Source organism: Andrographis paniculata, unplaced genomic scaffold, assembly GCF_009805555.1.
Source record: "Andrographis paniculata isolate CXL003 unplaced genomic scaffold, ASM980555v1 Contig49END, whole genome shotgun sequence".
In the NCBI taxonomy this organism is placed as follows: domain Eukaryota; kingdom Viridiplantae; phylum Streptophyta; class Magnoliopsida; order Lamiales; family Acanthaceae; genus Andrographis; species Andrographis paniculata.
The window spans coordinates 2,489,135-2,503,772 of record NW_026137583.1 but is presented as its reverse complement, the minus strand read 5'-3'; the positions used below and the strand labels follow the sequence as shown (position 1 = coordinate 2,503,772).

Sequence of the window (14,638 nt, the reverse complement as noted above, 5' to 3'; positions counted from 1 at the left end):
CCGATAGAGCCCGACGTGAGGGTCAATTTCAAAGTGGAGATTTTGTCTTATTGAAAGTATCCCCAATGAAAGGTATTAGAAGGTTTGGGATTAAAGGAAAATTGAGTCCGCGTTATGTTGGACCTTATGAAATTGTCGATCGAGTTGGTGATTGGGCCTATCGGTTGGCACTTCCAAATTCTATGGAGCGTATCCATGATGTGTTTCATATATCTCAGCTTCGTAGGTATGTTGCAGATCCTTCTCATATTTTATCTCCAGATGAGATAGAGCTGAATGAAGATCTTTCGTATGAAGAAAAGCCTCTGTGGATCATGGACACAAAGGTCCGAACCATGAGGAATCGAGATATTCGTATGGTGAAAGTAATGTGGTCCAGACATGGAGCGGAAGAGGCCACGTGGGAAGTAGAACAAGAAATGTTCAAGGCATACCCACAATTGTTTAATTAAGTTGCCTTGTTATGTGTTTGAGTTTAGATTTCGGGGACGAAATCTTTTTAAGGGGGAGTGGATTGTAATGCCCCGATTTCGGAATGTATAAAATAATATTATTATAGCAAATAAATATTTGACAATAGTAATGAAATCAAGAAATTAATATTTTGGGATAAATTATATTCCAATTTTGTATATTAGTTATAATTAAATAGACTGTTAAACGGATAATATCAATGAGGATAAATATAAAATATAATATATAATTTAATAATATAATATAATAAATAAATAAAGAAGATAAAGATGTTAATGTTAATAATAATATAATATAATATAATATAATATAATAATAATAATATAATATATATGTGTATATATATTATACATAATATATATAAAAATCAAACAAACCTTACCTCGAAACGAAGGAACGCAGAAGACGAAACGCGAAGGAGAAGAAGAAAGGAGAAGAAAAAAAAAAGGAAGAAAAAGATTTAGCCGTCCGATTCCAATTCCGACTTGGGTATGGTATTCCTTGCTATTCGTAGAGTCCGATTATAAATTTTAATATGAATTTCAATATTGGGAATATTAAATTAGAAATTCTTCAAAAATTCAAAATTGGCTATTTAGCTATTTAATCGATGAATTTCTTTAGCTAATAGCCTATTCGTAGCGCCGACGTTATATTTTGAGAATTTCGTACCAATCCAAGTCGAATAAAAAACGGCAGTATATCGCACCTACCTGCTTGTTCATACCTTTGCGTATTTTTATTTAATAATCGGGCAATATAAATATTATGAGGTAGAAGGATTTTATAGCTAGAATATCATATTCTACTAAATATAAAAGTTTGGAGCCCGATGAGTTAATTATAGAAATTAGCTTTTGAATAAGCAGGTAGCTCCTGAGAATAAGCATAAAGCTCATCTGATTTGAGTAAATAATGGGACAGGTGTACGTTGGAGGAGATTTGGGTGAAGTTATAAAAATCCAGAAAGTATCGGTAGGAGGTAAGCAGTAGGGAATTAAATCTAATTTTAAGAAATTAGGTATTTATGTTGCATGTGATTCTGATTCTGATATTGATATGATATTATGTGGAATCATTTGGTCAGTGCATCTATATATGTATATATGTGTGTGTATATGCATGTGTGAAACTTCGTTTTACGATATTTGATATACGTATTTGATCGTGTTGGTGAATTTATAAAAAGGAGGATAGGTGGGCTGTCTCACCAGCCCTTTTCATTAAATTCACTTATTGACATGCTGCACACATTGCACGATTTATCGGATATGTTTTATGGATCTATCGTTTAGTCGCCGTGTGCGGTAGTGCTAGGCGAGGGCATCATCTGGGGTTAGGATATTCGACCCCGATGTACCGTAACACTTTGGCGATAGTGGACGATAGTAGTCGGGCAACTGGGTGACTTAGTCGCACGGTCATTCAGGGATTAGACCCATTGCAGTTGAGACGTATTTGGTCTAATCATTCGGGTTCGGTGTTGTTCCACTCATTGGAGTAGCTACTAGTGAGGTCTACCGGTAGTTTAGGATCAGATGCCAAACTCCAAACGCGATCCCGTTAGGGCGTGCGAGGAGGAGTAGAGTTTCCGGGTTTCCTTCGGGTGATTCCAGATTGCACGGATTCTACTACGTTACACGGGGTAGGGCTAGACAGGAGGGTCCTATCTTCGCTATCACAGACTATGGGGTGTCTTGTGGTTAATGGCGACAACGTTCGACTATCCATGTATTGATTGCGGGAGTCGTATGGTGGGTATATGGGAGTGACCGGGTGACCGTTATATTATTATGGGTTTACCAGGTCCTTCCTTGAGCCGAGGATTTTCCGGCTATTTATTGATGATAGTCTAGTGAGCTGTTATTATGGAGCCGAGGTTATTCCGGCTGCTCACTTTGACATATGTATATGGGTATATGTGCATGGGTTGTCGATTTTGACATTATTGTTACATTATTTCAGTATGGGCATGGCATGGCATTTATTTTGCAAATGACGGAAATTAAACTCTATTTTCGAGCATGACATGGCATATTTTATGTTAGTTCTTAAAATGGATTTAATTCTAGACTGCTTTTAAGAAAAATATTTGATTCAGGTACGCATGGCACCTCCGGAACAAGGGACGTCTCGGGAGATAGAAAGACGGGCTGAATGAGTGAACTGCATCTGATGTATTATATGTAAATTCTAACTAGAAAAACCTCCCGTTTTAGGAGTATGTTTTTGTAAATATTTATAAACTTGTTTTTTTTGGAAATAATAAAATGCTTATATAATTAATTTTAGCCTTAACACTGTGTTGTGGGGCCCGAAGTAGGAGGTGACGACCTCATGATGCAGTGTGGCGGTAGCATTTCCAGTATGAGCCAACTGGGGGTGTTACAGTTTCTCTGGGCCCTAAACTGGTTGTATTGGGTGCGTTGTTGGCGGCACCATCATTATATGATGAGATTCGTGAAAGGAAACAAACGGACCCCGGATTTCTTAAGTTTATGGAACAAGTTCAGGAGGGCAAATTCAAGGAAACAAATGAGTTTAAGATCGCTAGTGATGGAAGCCTCCGTTTAGGGAGATAGTGCATTCTAGAGAGTGCCAGAGAATTGAAGGGGAGATTGTTGAATGAAACTCATGCATCACCATAATCAGTGAATCTTAGGGGTGACAAGATGTACAAAGACTTACGTGCAACTTTTTTGTGGCCCGGTATGAAGAAGGATGCGGAGGATTATGTGGCTCGATATTAGTATGTTTGAAATTGAAGATTGAGTATCATGGACCGATGAACTTGTTACAACTGCTTAAGATTCCAAGTTGGAAGTGGGACTCAATTGCGATGAACTTTGTGACTGGCTTACCTGTAAGTAAGAATCAATTTCATTCTATTTTGGTTGTTGTTGATCGGTTGTTGAAAACATGAGTGTTCATTCATTTCAGGAAGGATTGGTCGATAACTAGGTTGGCTGAGGCGTATGTGCAGGATGTGGTGAAATACTTCGGAGTGTCAACTAATATTGTATCGGATCGTGATTCCAAATTTATGTCCCACTTTTGGAAGGAGTTGCAGAGGGATTTTGGGACTAAATTTAATTTTAGCACTGCCTTTCACTCAATGATTTATAGTCAGATGGAGCGTACCATTAAGACATTGGATGATATATTGAGGGCTTTTGTATTGCAATTTCAGTTGGCTTTGGCTGACCGGTTGGGATTAAATGAGTTTTCTTATAACAACAGTTATCACACCAGCATCAAGGTTGCACCGTTTGAGGTACTATATGGGCGTTGATACCGTACCCCATTATGTTGGGAAGATCCAAGATATAGAGTGCTATTGGAGCCTGAGTTGGTTAAAGAGACAACTCAACACATTCATGTGATTCAGGATCGAATCCATGCTGCCCAGAGCCAACAGAAAAATTATGCCAATCAAGGACGTAGAGATGGAGAGTTTGAGGTTAGTGACCGAGTGTTGCTTCGTGTATCCCCTATGAAGGGTGTCAAGAGATTTGGCATCCGAGAGAAGTTGAGTCCCCGGCATATTGGACCTTATACAGTGTTGGAGCATGTTGGGAAGTTGGTTATCGGTAGAAGTAACCTAGCGAGTTAGCTAAGGTCCATAATGTGTCCATGTGTCTTAAATTCGGCGTTGTATCGCCGATGAGACTAAGATACTCCAGCCCGATGAGGTTGTTTTGGAGGATGGTTTGAGCTATGATGAGAAACTGGTCCAGATTTTAGATTCGAGGGTGAAAATATTGAGTAACAAAGAGATATACCTTGTGAAGGTGTTTTGGAACCATCATGAAATCGAAGAGGCTTAATGGGAGCAAGAGAATTTGATACGAGAGCCTATCCTGAGCTCTTTGGTATGTTTGTGTGATTATATTAGTACATTTTGTGTCTACCTTTTATGAGATTTATACTAGCATGTGATTTGATTGCGTATGTGATTATATGCCGTGTTTTGTGATTTGATACCGTTTGAATTATTGATATGAATTTAGATGAGATATTTATTGATGCTCTTATGAATATCGTTGTTTGGCTCGTTCTTATGTTGTTGTTGTTGATGATGACACGGTATTGAATCCCAAAGTTTGGAAACAAATTGTTTTATTAGTTGGGAGACCATGAGGGGAACTGTTGTGTTGTTTTCGATCTGTTTTTCTTTTTTTTTTTTTTTGTAATGGATTAGAGGATTGATTTCAGGGATGAAATCTCTTTTAAGGTGCTTAGGATACAATACTCAATCTATAATCGAATTGACCCATTAGATGTTTTGTTAATTAAATATCTTAAAGTTGTTACTGTCAATATGTCAAATTCAAAGGGGTGTAGATTTTATAATTCATATCTTATTTTTATAAAATTTATGTTATTGGATATTTTTTAAGTTACCTTTCCAACGTTGCAAACTGTGAGTCTATCTGAGTCCAAACGAAAGAGTTATAGCTAAAATAGTACTCAAAGGTCTGTTGTATACTCATATACGTTTTTCAAAAACATCAATGTGATTTTAACTCCACTTTTAAATATTAAATATTACTTTATCCCTTATATTTAACCTTTATTTCATTCCCAAACACTCATAGGAAAACCCTAGCCGCCACCCCTTCTCTCTCACTAAAGTTGAGGTGATTTTGGAGTAAGTTTCATACTTCCTTCTTCTTTACTCTTGAAATCCAATTTCATAACATGTGTGTATTATTTAAAATTATTTTATTTATTTAATCAACGGACTTAATTTTTTAAAACCATATTCATATTTTTCAAGATTTTATTTCACTTTTACATATTATCAGATTTCATAACATGTGTGAATTTTATATAATTTTCTAAAGTTACACATTCATTTTTATTGACGAAAAAGGATTAAAGAGTGCTCGACAGATTTTCTGTAACTTTTGAATGTAATTTTCACACTTTTGTTTCATGTTAAATGTATATATTTGTGTTACCTTTAATTATATACCAAGTTTGTTCCATTTGAATATAAAATGAATTTTATATAAATTTTTCAAGTTACACACCCTGTTTCTTGACAAATATGTTTAACTTCTATTATGTTCTTTCTAGAATTTTTTTTTTTTTTTGTATTTTTGTTTAATTAGGAATATAGATATATGTGCTATCTTTCATTAGAGACCAAATTTATCTCATTTGGATGTAAAATGGAGTTTTAGTTATTTTTATAATACAAATGTTTTATTTTTTGGAAATAAACAGACTATTTGAGTTAATATGATTTTCTGGATGTAATTCAAATTAATAATTGCATTTTTGGTATTTGAAATATAATTTAGGAACGTTATCTTGATTTGGCACTAGTTTCATAATATTTTAGCAAATGATGAATTTGTGGTGAATTTTATAAGATCTGCCCTAAATTTGAGTAGGTTGATTTATCGAATTTGATGATCAGGTGAAGTCCGAACGAACCAAGTGCCAAGATTCGATGGTAGAGTTTGTTAGCTTTCCCTAAGTAGGTAACGGGTTAAATTATGTATATTTGAAATGAATTAACCATCTAACTATGTGCCTTAGTTAAATAGGTTAGTATAATTATATTTCTTTATATGATATGTAGTGAACTTGCTATTAAGAATTGATAATTTTTGTAAGCCGTGGATTCGGCTAGACATAGTTGTTGATTGACAAGTCGATTATAGTTTTTGTATGTCGTGGATTTGGCTAGACTTAGCCATTGATTGGCAAGTCAATTATTAAATTTGTGCATCCCGTAGATTTGGCTAGACTTAGCCGTTGATTGACAAGTCGATTATTAATTTATGTATGCCGTGGATTTGGCTAGGCTTAGGCATTGATTGAAAAGTCGATTATTAATTTGTGTATATCGTGGATTTGGCTAGACTTAGTCATTGATTTGCAAGTCGATTATTAATTTGTGTATGCCGTAGATTTGACTAGACTTAGCCGTTGATTGACAAGTTGATTGTTAATTTGTGTATACCGTGGATTTGGCTAGACTTAGCCATTGATTGCCAAGTCGAATCATAATTCGTTAGGTCGTGAATTTGGCTAGACTTAGCCGTTGATTGGCAAGTTGATTCATAATTCGTTAAGTTTTGAATTTGGCTAGACATAGTCATTTATTGACAAGTTAGCTGATGTGTTATGAGCCGTGGATTTTGGCTAGTTGTAGTGGTTGTATAGCTATCATTCTTAATATTGGTAAATTATTTCGTGCCTTGTATATTTAATTCCTTACTCAACTTTAACTGATGTTTACTACCCTCTTCCATGCATAGTTGATTTCCGGACCTTCATCTTGATGCATTATAGGGATGTGACTTTATTGAGCATGCATGACATTTTATTGAATAATATCCAAACTTATGATTTTACATACTCCCTATTTTTTAGATCCTTATTTTTTATATGCATTGAGACTTTTTAATACATGTAAAGACTTCTAACGATTAAATGTTTTTGAAATTCTGAAGGGTGTTGGAAATATATTTTAAGATTTTAGCAAAGAAAAATTTTTACACTAACTATTATGATGTTTTCGCCTTAGCATCGGGGCACGTCATGTTTTTATTTTTTATGTGATGTTGTTGTGGTGTTGGCATGTGACATTTCAAGATTTTTTTTTTTATTTAGGGTGTTACATATATTGGTATCAAAGCTGACCTGCAACAGTCCATAGTCGTTGACCTGACTGTTGAGGGGCCTAGAAGTCGACGATCCTTGGGATGCAACGTGGACGTTGCATTTTAAAGTGGGGGAGGATGTGATATCCCACGGAGTTTGTTCGTTGCTTGGCCAACTCCCATGTGTCGATGAGCTGGTATTAGACCATCTGAAGTTAAATAGAGGTTAAATGAATTGAAAAGACTACTCATGTCAACAATGTGCACATTCTTTTTCGGGAGCCCTACTGAAAGAACTCTATAGTTAAACATGCTTGCTCTAACTGTAAATTGAAAATGGGTGACCCCCTGAGAAGTCGTTTAGGATGTGCATGAGTGAGAACAAAAGGGGGCTGTGATCCCGATATGCCCGACTTTGCGTGGCTTGCGAGCCGGGGTGTCACAATAAACCTACCAAAAAAATAGTAGAATGAACTGGATAAAAAGAAAAATTCTAGCGTATTAGACTAATAAAATGGATTTAAGTAAAGTGATAACATGAACGACAAATGTGATATTCTATACTATGAAAGCAATAATCTCAACTATGTAAGTGATAATTTAAAGCACTAAACAACGATATTGGTAGGAAATTCTAAATTTGAGGAGTTTTAAAGGATACTAACAATGTTTTGGAGTAGAGGGTAGTGTGCATGTCAAGTTTATTCTTACATTTCATCTAAGACATGTCCTTCAATGTAAGTCTTAAGCTTTGCTCTATTAACAAGAATCTTATCATTTTCTGATGTTGAATTTGAGTCTATGATTCTAGTGGTTCCACTAAGAGAATCTTCCTTACAAGGTAGGGTCCAATCCAATAGGTTTGGAGTTTCCCATATAAAAAAAAAAAAAAGAGTTTAGAAACATATAAAAGTACTTTCGATCCCCCAAAGAATTATGTGTCGGGTCATTTTGTCAAAATAAATTTCTCATTTCCTTATATATAACTTGGTGTTCTCACAAGCTAGATAAGAGAAATCGCTTAGATCTAAAAGATGAATAGTTCGCTTATATTGGGTTGACAATATATAAAATTTCATAAACCTAATGACCCAATAAGAGTAATATTAAAGTTTTAGAGGTATATGTAGGTTTTCCCGTAAATAAGGCCTGAGGGGATATCCCTATAAGATTTTTAAATATAGTCCGATAGGCCAACATGGGGTCTTCTAACTTCTATGACTAGTTCTTTTGAATTTTGTTAACAATTGTCTCGAGGATATGTTTTAGGTTCATATTGGCAACTTCAAATTGACCACTAGGCTAAGGATGATAGGTAGTAGTTAGATATTGACGAACCCTATATTGAGTGAGAACATCTTCAAGTAGCTTATTCTTTAACTTGGTACCTTAATTTTTGAAAACAATATGAAGGACTCCAAAACTTGGAAATATCATATGCTTGAGAATGACATCAGAAAAAAACTCTGGTTTTGACAAATCAATCTGAGCAAAATTTCTGCAATGTCATCCTAAATGTTCAGACGTTGATCATTATGATTCTTAATAGGATCCCAAATAATTAGAATAGGAGTAGCAACATCATCATCATCATCATCATCACTTCGATGAAAATGATCTATTTTTTATATTTGCATTATCAAACATCATATTAATCTATTTTATCATCTTTTTCGAATGATTATTTTAGACTCTATAGGTTCTACCATTCTATGAATAAGCCATGCATATGCTCTCAGTTGATCTTGCATCGAAATTGTGGAGTTGATCTTGATCCTTCAGAATGTAACATCTACAGTTAAATATGTGAAAGTAGCAAACATTGGGCTTATTTCCTTCAAACTCATATAGAGTCTTCTCAATATGTGGTCTAAAAAATACGTGATTAATCATAGAGCAAGCTGTGTTTATAGATTCATCCCATAAGAACTTTTTCATGCCTCTCGTTTGCATTATGAATCTTGTCATTTTATGTAGACTTCAATTATTCAGTTACCACTCTATTTTGTTGTGGATTTTTCAGAGTTGAACTTATGTTTAATTCCTAATCTATCGCAATATGCAATAAACTTATGACTGCCAAACTCTTCCACAAAATCAATCATCGGCATATTAACTTTCAATTTCTTTTTGTCTCACGTAGGAAGACAACCCAAGTTATCTAAAAAATTGTCAATACAAACTAAGATATACTTTTTAACGCCAAGACTGAAATATCAACTAGACTCATGAGATCCTTTTGCAACAAATTCAAACAACAATTTCTACGTTACTATTCTAAAAATGGATGAACAACCCTTCTCTTTTTTTCTTCCACATTCACTACAAGTAGAGTTTGTCATGTTTGAGACTCTCAATACACTTTTGATTGCTCCAATATTTCTGATCTTCCTCATATTCCAAGAGTTGACATGCCCAAGCCTGGTATGTCATAGCAGAGTTACATCATCCTTAAGAATCAATGTTTGAAACTTTAGGTTCTCCAATTAGTAGCAGTTGTTTCTCAAACGTGCAACAGTCATCACACAATTATATTTAGCATTGTACACCTCATACACATTCTTTGTGAACTTCACATACAAGCCAAGCTTAGACCTTCAACAAAATAAACCTCATAAAGTCAAATGGATTATTTTAGCCTCAAGACTACCGTAGCCCGTAATTTTGCCTTTTGCACCATCACCAAAAATAATATTGCTACTTCTGTTTGCAATAAAGTTTATTAGAAAATGTTTTGGTTCATCATGCAACGTGAGCAACCACTATTAAAATACCACCGATTTGAGGTTGTAAATTCTTGGCTTGAAAAAATCCCACAGCACAACATGTTTTTCTATTTCTTCTTCGGAATCCACATGAATTTGAGATTGATATTCTATATGAGACTCTCAGTACGCTATCAAATGTTCCAGCAATTCATAACATCATTCGCAAGTTTGAAACACTTAACAACTAAGTGTCCAGGAACACTGCAATATCCCTAACCATTCTATTGTTGTAGCAACGTTCTGACATTTTAAACTCTTCTACGATTCCTTGATTTTTTGTTTTTTTTGTTCCTTTTATTATTGTGAACCACCACTAAAACATTTTGTTTTCTAGAATACTTATCTTAGTAAGAAGACCAAGGTTAAAAAAATTTTTTGGTTTTCTTTCTGAGGCTTCACTAATTTTTAATCCGTTACGATATCCAAATGGTTTCCCAATAGAAATGACTCTATCCACATTTTTCCTTTCCCTTGATAAGGCTGTAATTATTTTGTTTCGGTAGTGAGTTTCAACCTTTAAACCATCAGTTTCAGTAGGTTTCTTTTGTGTAGTAATTTTTATCTCATCAATCTCAACTATATGTTTTTCTTTACGATTTTTCAATCTATAGATCGTGCCCAGAAGTTCTTTATTATTCACGAATGATTTTCTCAGTTCAACGATCATATTCTCATTTGCTTCAATAAACTCATCAACATCGAGTTATGATGTTCTTTCTGGAGCTTTATTAGTAAAATTCCATTCACCACCTTTGTTGAACTCCTCTCGATCTACCATAAAAGCTACGATATCATTTTTAGAGTTTGTTGGTTTATCAATAGTGTATCCCTCTTTATCTTCATCATTCCATGTGACATAATATACATGCTTATCTTTTTTCTTCATGGATGGACATTCTAATTTGATGTGACAAACTTCACCACATCCAAAGCGAGTAGGTTCTTGTACAACTTTAGGCTTTGAAAAGACATTAAAAATTTTGTTGAAACTACTTTTCAAAATTTCATTTAGGTTTGCTATAACATGATCATTTATATTCAGTGTGTTACCGTTGTAAATAAGATATTTTTGCACCACTCTGATTTGTTCTCTGGAATTTCCATACTATTATTTAGCTATGACACCCCGGCCCGCAAGCCATGCAAAGTTGGGCGTGTCAGGATTATAGACTGGACCCATAACTCAACACGAGTCCTTTCAGTACGCTTCTATCCTTACTCAGGCAAACCCGGGAAGACTTCCCAGAGGTCACCCATTCTCAAATTACTTTAGGGCAAGCACAATTAACTCTAGACTTATTTCAGTAGAGCTTTCAAAAAAGAATGTGCATATTGTTGACACAAGTAGTCTATTTAATCCATTGTTGACGGGCCTAGCAGTTGATCGATTCTTGGGGTGCAACATGGATGTTGCATTCTAAAGTGAGGAAAGATGTGATACCCCGGAGTTGGGCCATTTCTTGGCCAAATCCCGTGTGAGGATGAGCAGGTATTAGACCATCCAAAGTTGAATAGAGGTTGTTAAATGGATTAGATAGACTACTCATATTAATAATGTCCATATTCCTTTTTGGGAGCCCTAGTTAAAAAACTCTAAAGTTAAATGTGTTTGCCCTAAAGTAATTTGAGGATGAGTGACCCCTTGGAAAGTCTCTCAGGGTGCGCGTGAGTGAGGACAAAAGCGTGCTTGAAGGGCTCATGTTTACCTACTGGGCCAGTCTATGATCCTGACACACCCGACTTTCTGTGGCTTACGGATTGGGGTGTCACAGTTGGTAACAGAGCCGACCTGCTATAGCCCGCAGTCGTTGATCGGATTGTTGACGGGGCCTAGCAGTTGAGGATCCTTGCGGTGCAACGTGGATGTTACATTTTAAAGTGGGGAAGGATATGATACCTCATGGAATTAGGCCGATGTTTGGCCAGCTCCCCTGTGTGGAGGAGCCAGTATTAGGCAATTTGAAGTTTATTATAGGTTAAATAAATTGAATAGACTACTTATGTCAACAGTGTGCACATTCCTTTTTGGAAGCCCTACTGAAAGAACTGTAGAGTTAAGCGTGCTTGCCCTATAGTAAGGAAGTCTCCCAGGGTGCGCATGAGTGAGTATAGAAGCACACTGGAAGGACTCATATTGACTTTTGGGGCCAGTTTACAATCCCGACATACCCGACTTTGCGGGCCGAGGTGTCATAGTTGGTATCAGAGCCGACCTGAGACAACCCATAGTTGTTGACCGGACTGTTGATAAGCCTAGCAGTTGAGCGATTCTTAGGATGCAACGTGGACGTTGTATTCTAAAGTGGGGGAGGATGTGATACCTCCGTAATTGGGACATTGCTTGGTTAACTCCCATGTGTGAATGTATTAGGCTATCCGAAGTTGAATAGAGGTTATTAAATGGATTAATAGACTAGTCATGTCAACAATGTGCACATTTCTTTTCAGGAGCCCTACTGAAAGAACTCTAGAGTTAAGCGTATTTGCTCTATAGTAATTTGAGGATGGGTGACCACTTTGGGAAGTCTCCCAGGGTGCATGTGAGTAAGGACAGAAGTGCGCTGAAAGGACTCATTTTGACCTGTGGGGCTAGTTTACTATCCAGACACACCCGGCTTTGCGTGGCTTGCGGGTTCTGGTGTCACATTTATAGTATTCAATATAATTTACCATTTTAATAGACTAGAAATACTACTTTGATAGTCAATTCTAACATTAGTTCCCATCAGTTAACTAGAAGGTTTTTATCTCCAAATCATGATTTTAGAACCTTAAGACTAACCCATATTAATTAATTCATATCCTCGTTATGAAATTCAATGTAGGAGCAACATTTTCACTACCTTCTATTGCCCATTCTGATTCTTTTTTAGTCCCACTAGTTTGATTTCAATCATTCATTTATTCATTGATCCATTCCTCACCCTTTTCACCCTCTATTTGTACTTAAGTACTCTTTTTTGTTTTCGCTACCAGGAGTTCTCACTTTAATACTCTTCTTTACCAATTGTTGCAACAATCTCACTTTAGATCTATACGTATCTATAAATAGCCCTCTGCCCTTTTAATTTTTCAGCCATTCTTTAACCTTTCTTAACAGAGTAACTAGAAGTAAATAAGTAGTTTAGCGACGAGGAAGCATAGATAGCAAAGGCGGAGATAGTACTTTTACAGTAAAAGTAGGATCATCGCCTAGAGCAGTCAACGAATTGGGTTTGGGGGTAGTGTTAATACCACAGAGAATCTTCATTTCCCTGGCTGCTGAATATCTAGTTTAGTCAAGGCCAAACCATCCATTTTCACATTTGCATCTTCCTCTATATGCCAACATAGAAACCATCACTCGCAGGCTTGAATTGCCTTCAAATAACGATTTTGTAGTTAATTATAGTAAGATCTTCAATATTTCATTTCTCTACATATATTTGACCCAATTTAATTCAAAATGAAAGGATAATTTTTCCAAACTTTATTCAAAGGCCAACAAACTTTAGAACAACAAAGGCGGAGTCCCTAAGGTCACATTCACTTTGATTACATTGGTGGCAACTAGACGTATCCCATTGCTATTGGGACATTACTTTGACAATGCTTTAAAAATACGGGATAAATGAACTTAAGCAACTTTATTTGGACAACCATCTTGATTTACTTAGTAGCGACTCCAATCTAGATAAGGACCACATTAGGAGCTTACTCAAAAATTCCTACTATGAAGTCCATACTCGAGCAGAAGATAATAATAGCAGAAAAAGAACGAGACTCACTGTTGACATTAGAAGATGACTCATTTTGATCGCTCTCGCTTAAACTCCATAGAATCCAAGGTTTTCTATGAACTATATCGATCTAAGGGTCATATCAAAGAGTGAGGTTTCGCTCTCACTATAGTCACTAAAAATACTTATAGATGGGAGAATGGGTGAGGACATCAAAATCATCTGTTGAATCCCAGTGGCCATGTGATATAGAAAAATGTTCAGGGACAAATAATGGATTATTGTAAATCTTGTAATCTTGGCATATTGTAAGTGACATAAATTCAATTGAAGTTTTGTTGTAGTTGCCTAAACTTACTATCAAAAATATATTTATACTCTTTTATATTGGTGAGTGTCTAGATCAAACCCATAGATTTTATATCTTGAAATAAAACCAATGAATTACTTACAGTGAGTCTGAGTGAAGCGAAAAAGCAGGAACGAAAAACATGCAACGAAGTGGTAAACATTAGTCTAATAAAAGCAGTAAAAGCAAAACTAGGTGAGAAAATCATAAGATGGATTTAGATGAGTGAACAACATGCATGCGGTGAGTGAGGCAAAAGCTTTCTTCTTAGTGAATGAAGTGAAAACAAAGGTGAGCGTAGAGAGTATATGTATAGTGATAATAGGAACAAACAACATTTGTGAGCATAAATGAATTTTTGTATTTGATGATAAAATGAAATAAGGTGTTTGTGTCTGAGATAAGTTGCATTCCTAAAGGAATAGATTTCCCTAGATGAAATGAATGTTGTGACTATGGTGAATTAATGGAAAATACACCAATAAGAGAGAAAATAGACAGAAGTAAATGTGTCATCATACTTGTTCATTCAAATCAAATTCTTGACTTGATTGGTACTTGACCTAAGGAGTTACAATGAAACTTCAAATTCATAGCTAAAAACATTATTTAAAAGAGAAATGACTATCACGGGATATTTGTGAGACATGATAGGGAAGAACCTATGTTTAATGAATTATTAGTTAAAACTATTTCACCAGTGGGTAT

At 35.5% G+C, this 14,638-nt stretch overlaps 1 protein-coding gene across 1 annotated transcript; it reads left to right on the top strand.

Annotated features, from left to right (window-relative positions):
* The first annotated feature begins 3,604 nt into the window (after positions 1-3,604).
* Positions 3,605-4,301, top strand: LOC127252933 (uncharacterized). The gene is made up of 3 exons (XM_051277321.1): positions 3,605-3,748; positions 3,863-4,057; positions 4,149-4,301. Exons 1-3 carry the CDS (start codon positions 3,605-3,607, stop codon positions 4,299-4,301), a joined length of 492 nt encoding a protein of 163 aa, XP_051133278.1.
* The last annotated feature ends 10,337 nt before the right edge of the window (positions 4,302-14,638 follow it).

Excerpts from the sequence above, each read along its gene's own strand:
- LOC127252933 (XM_051277321.1), top strand. The coding sequence starts at position 3,605 with ATGGAGCGTACCATTAAGACATTGGATGATATATTGAGGGCTTTTGTA. Across the intron at positions 3,749-3,862 it reads TCAAGGTTGCACCGTTTGAG|GATCGAATCCATGCTGCCCA; the intron begins GTACTATATGGG and ends CATGTGATTCAG. Across the intron at positions 4,058-4,148 it reads TGGAGCATGTTGGGAAGTTG|ATACTCCAGCCCGATGAGGT; the intron begins GTTATCGGTAGA and ends GATGAGACTAAG.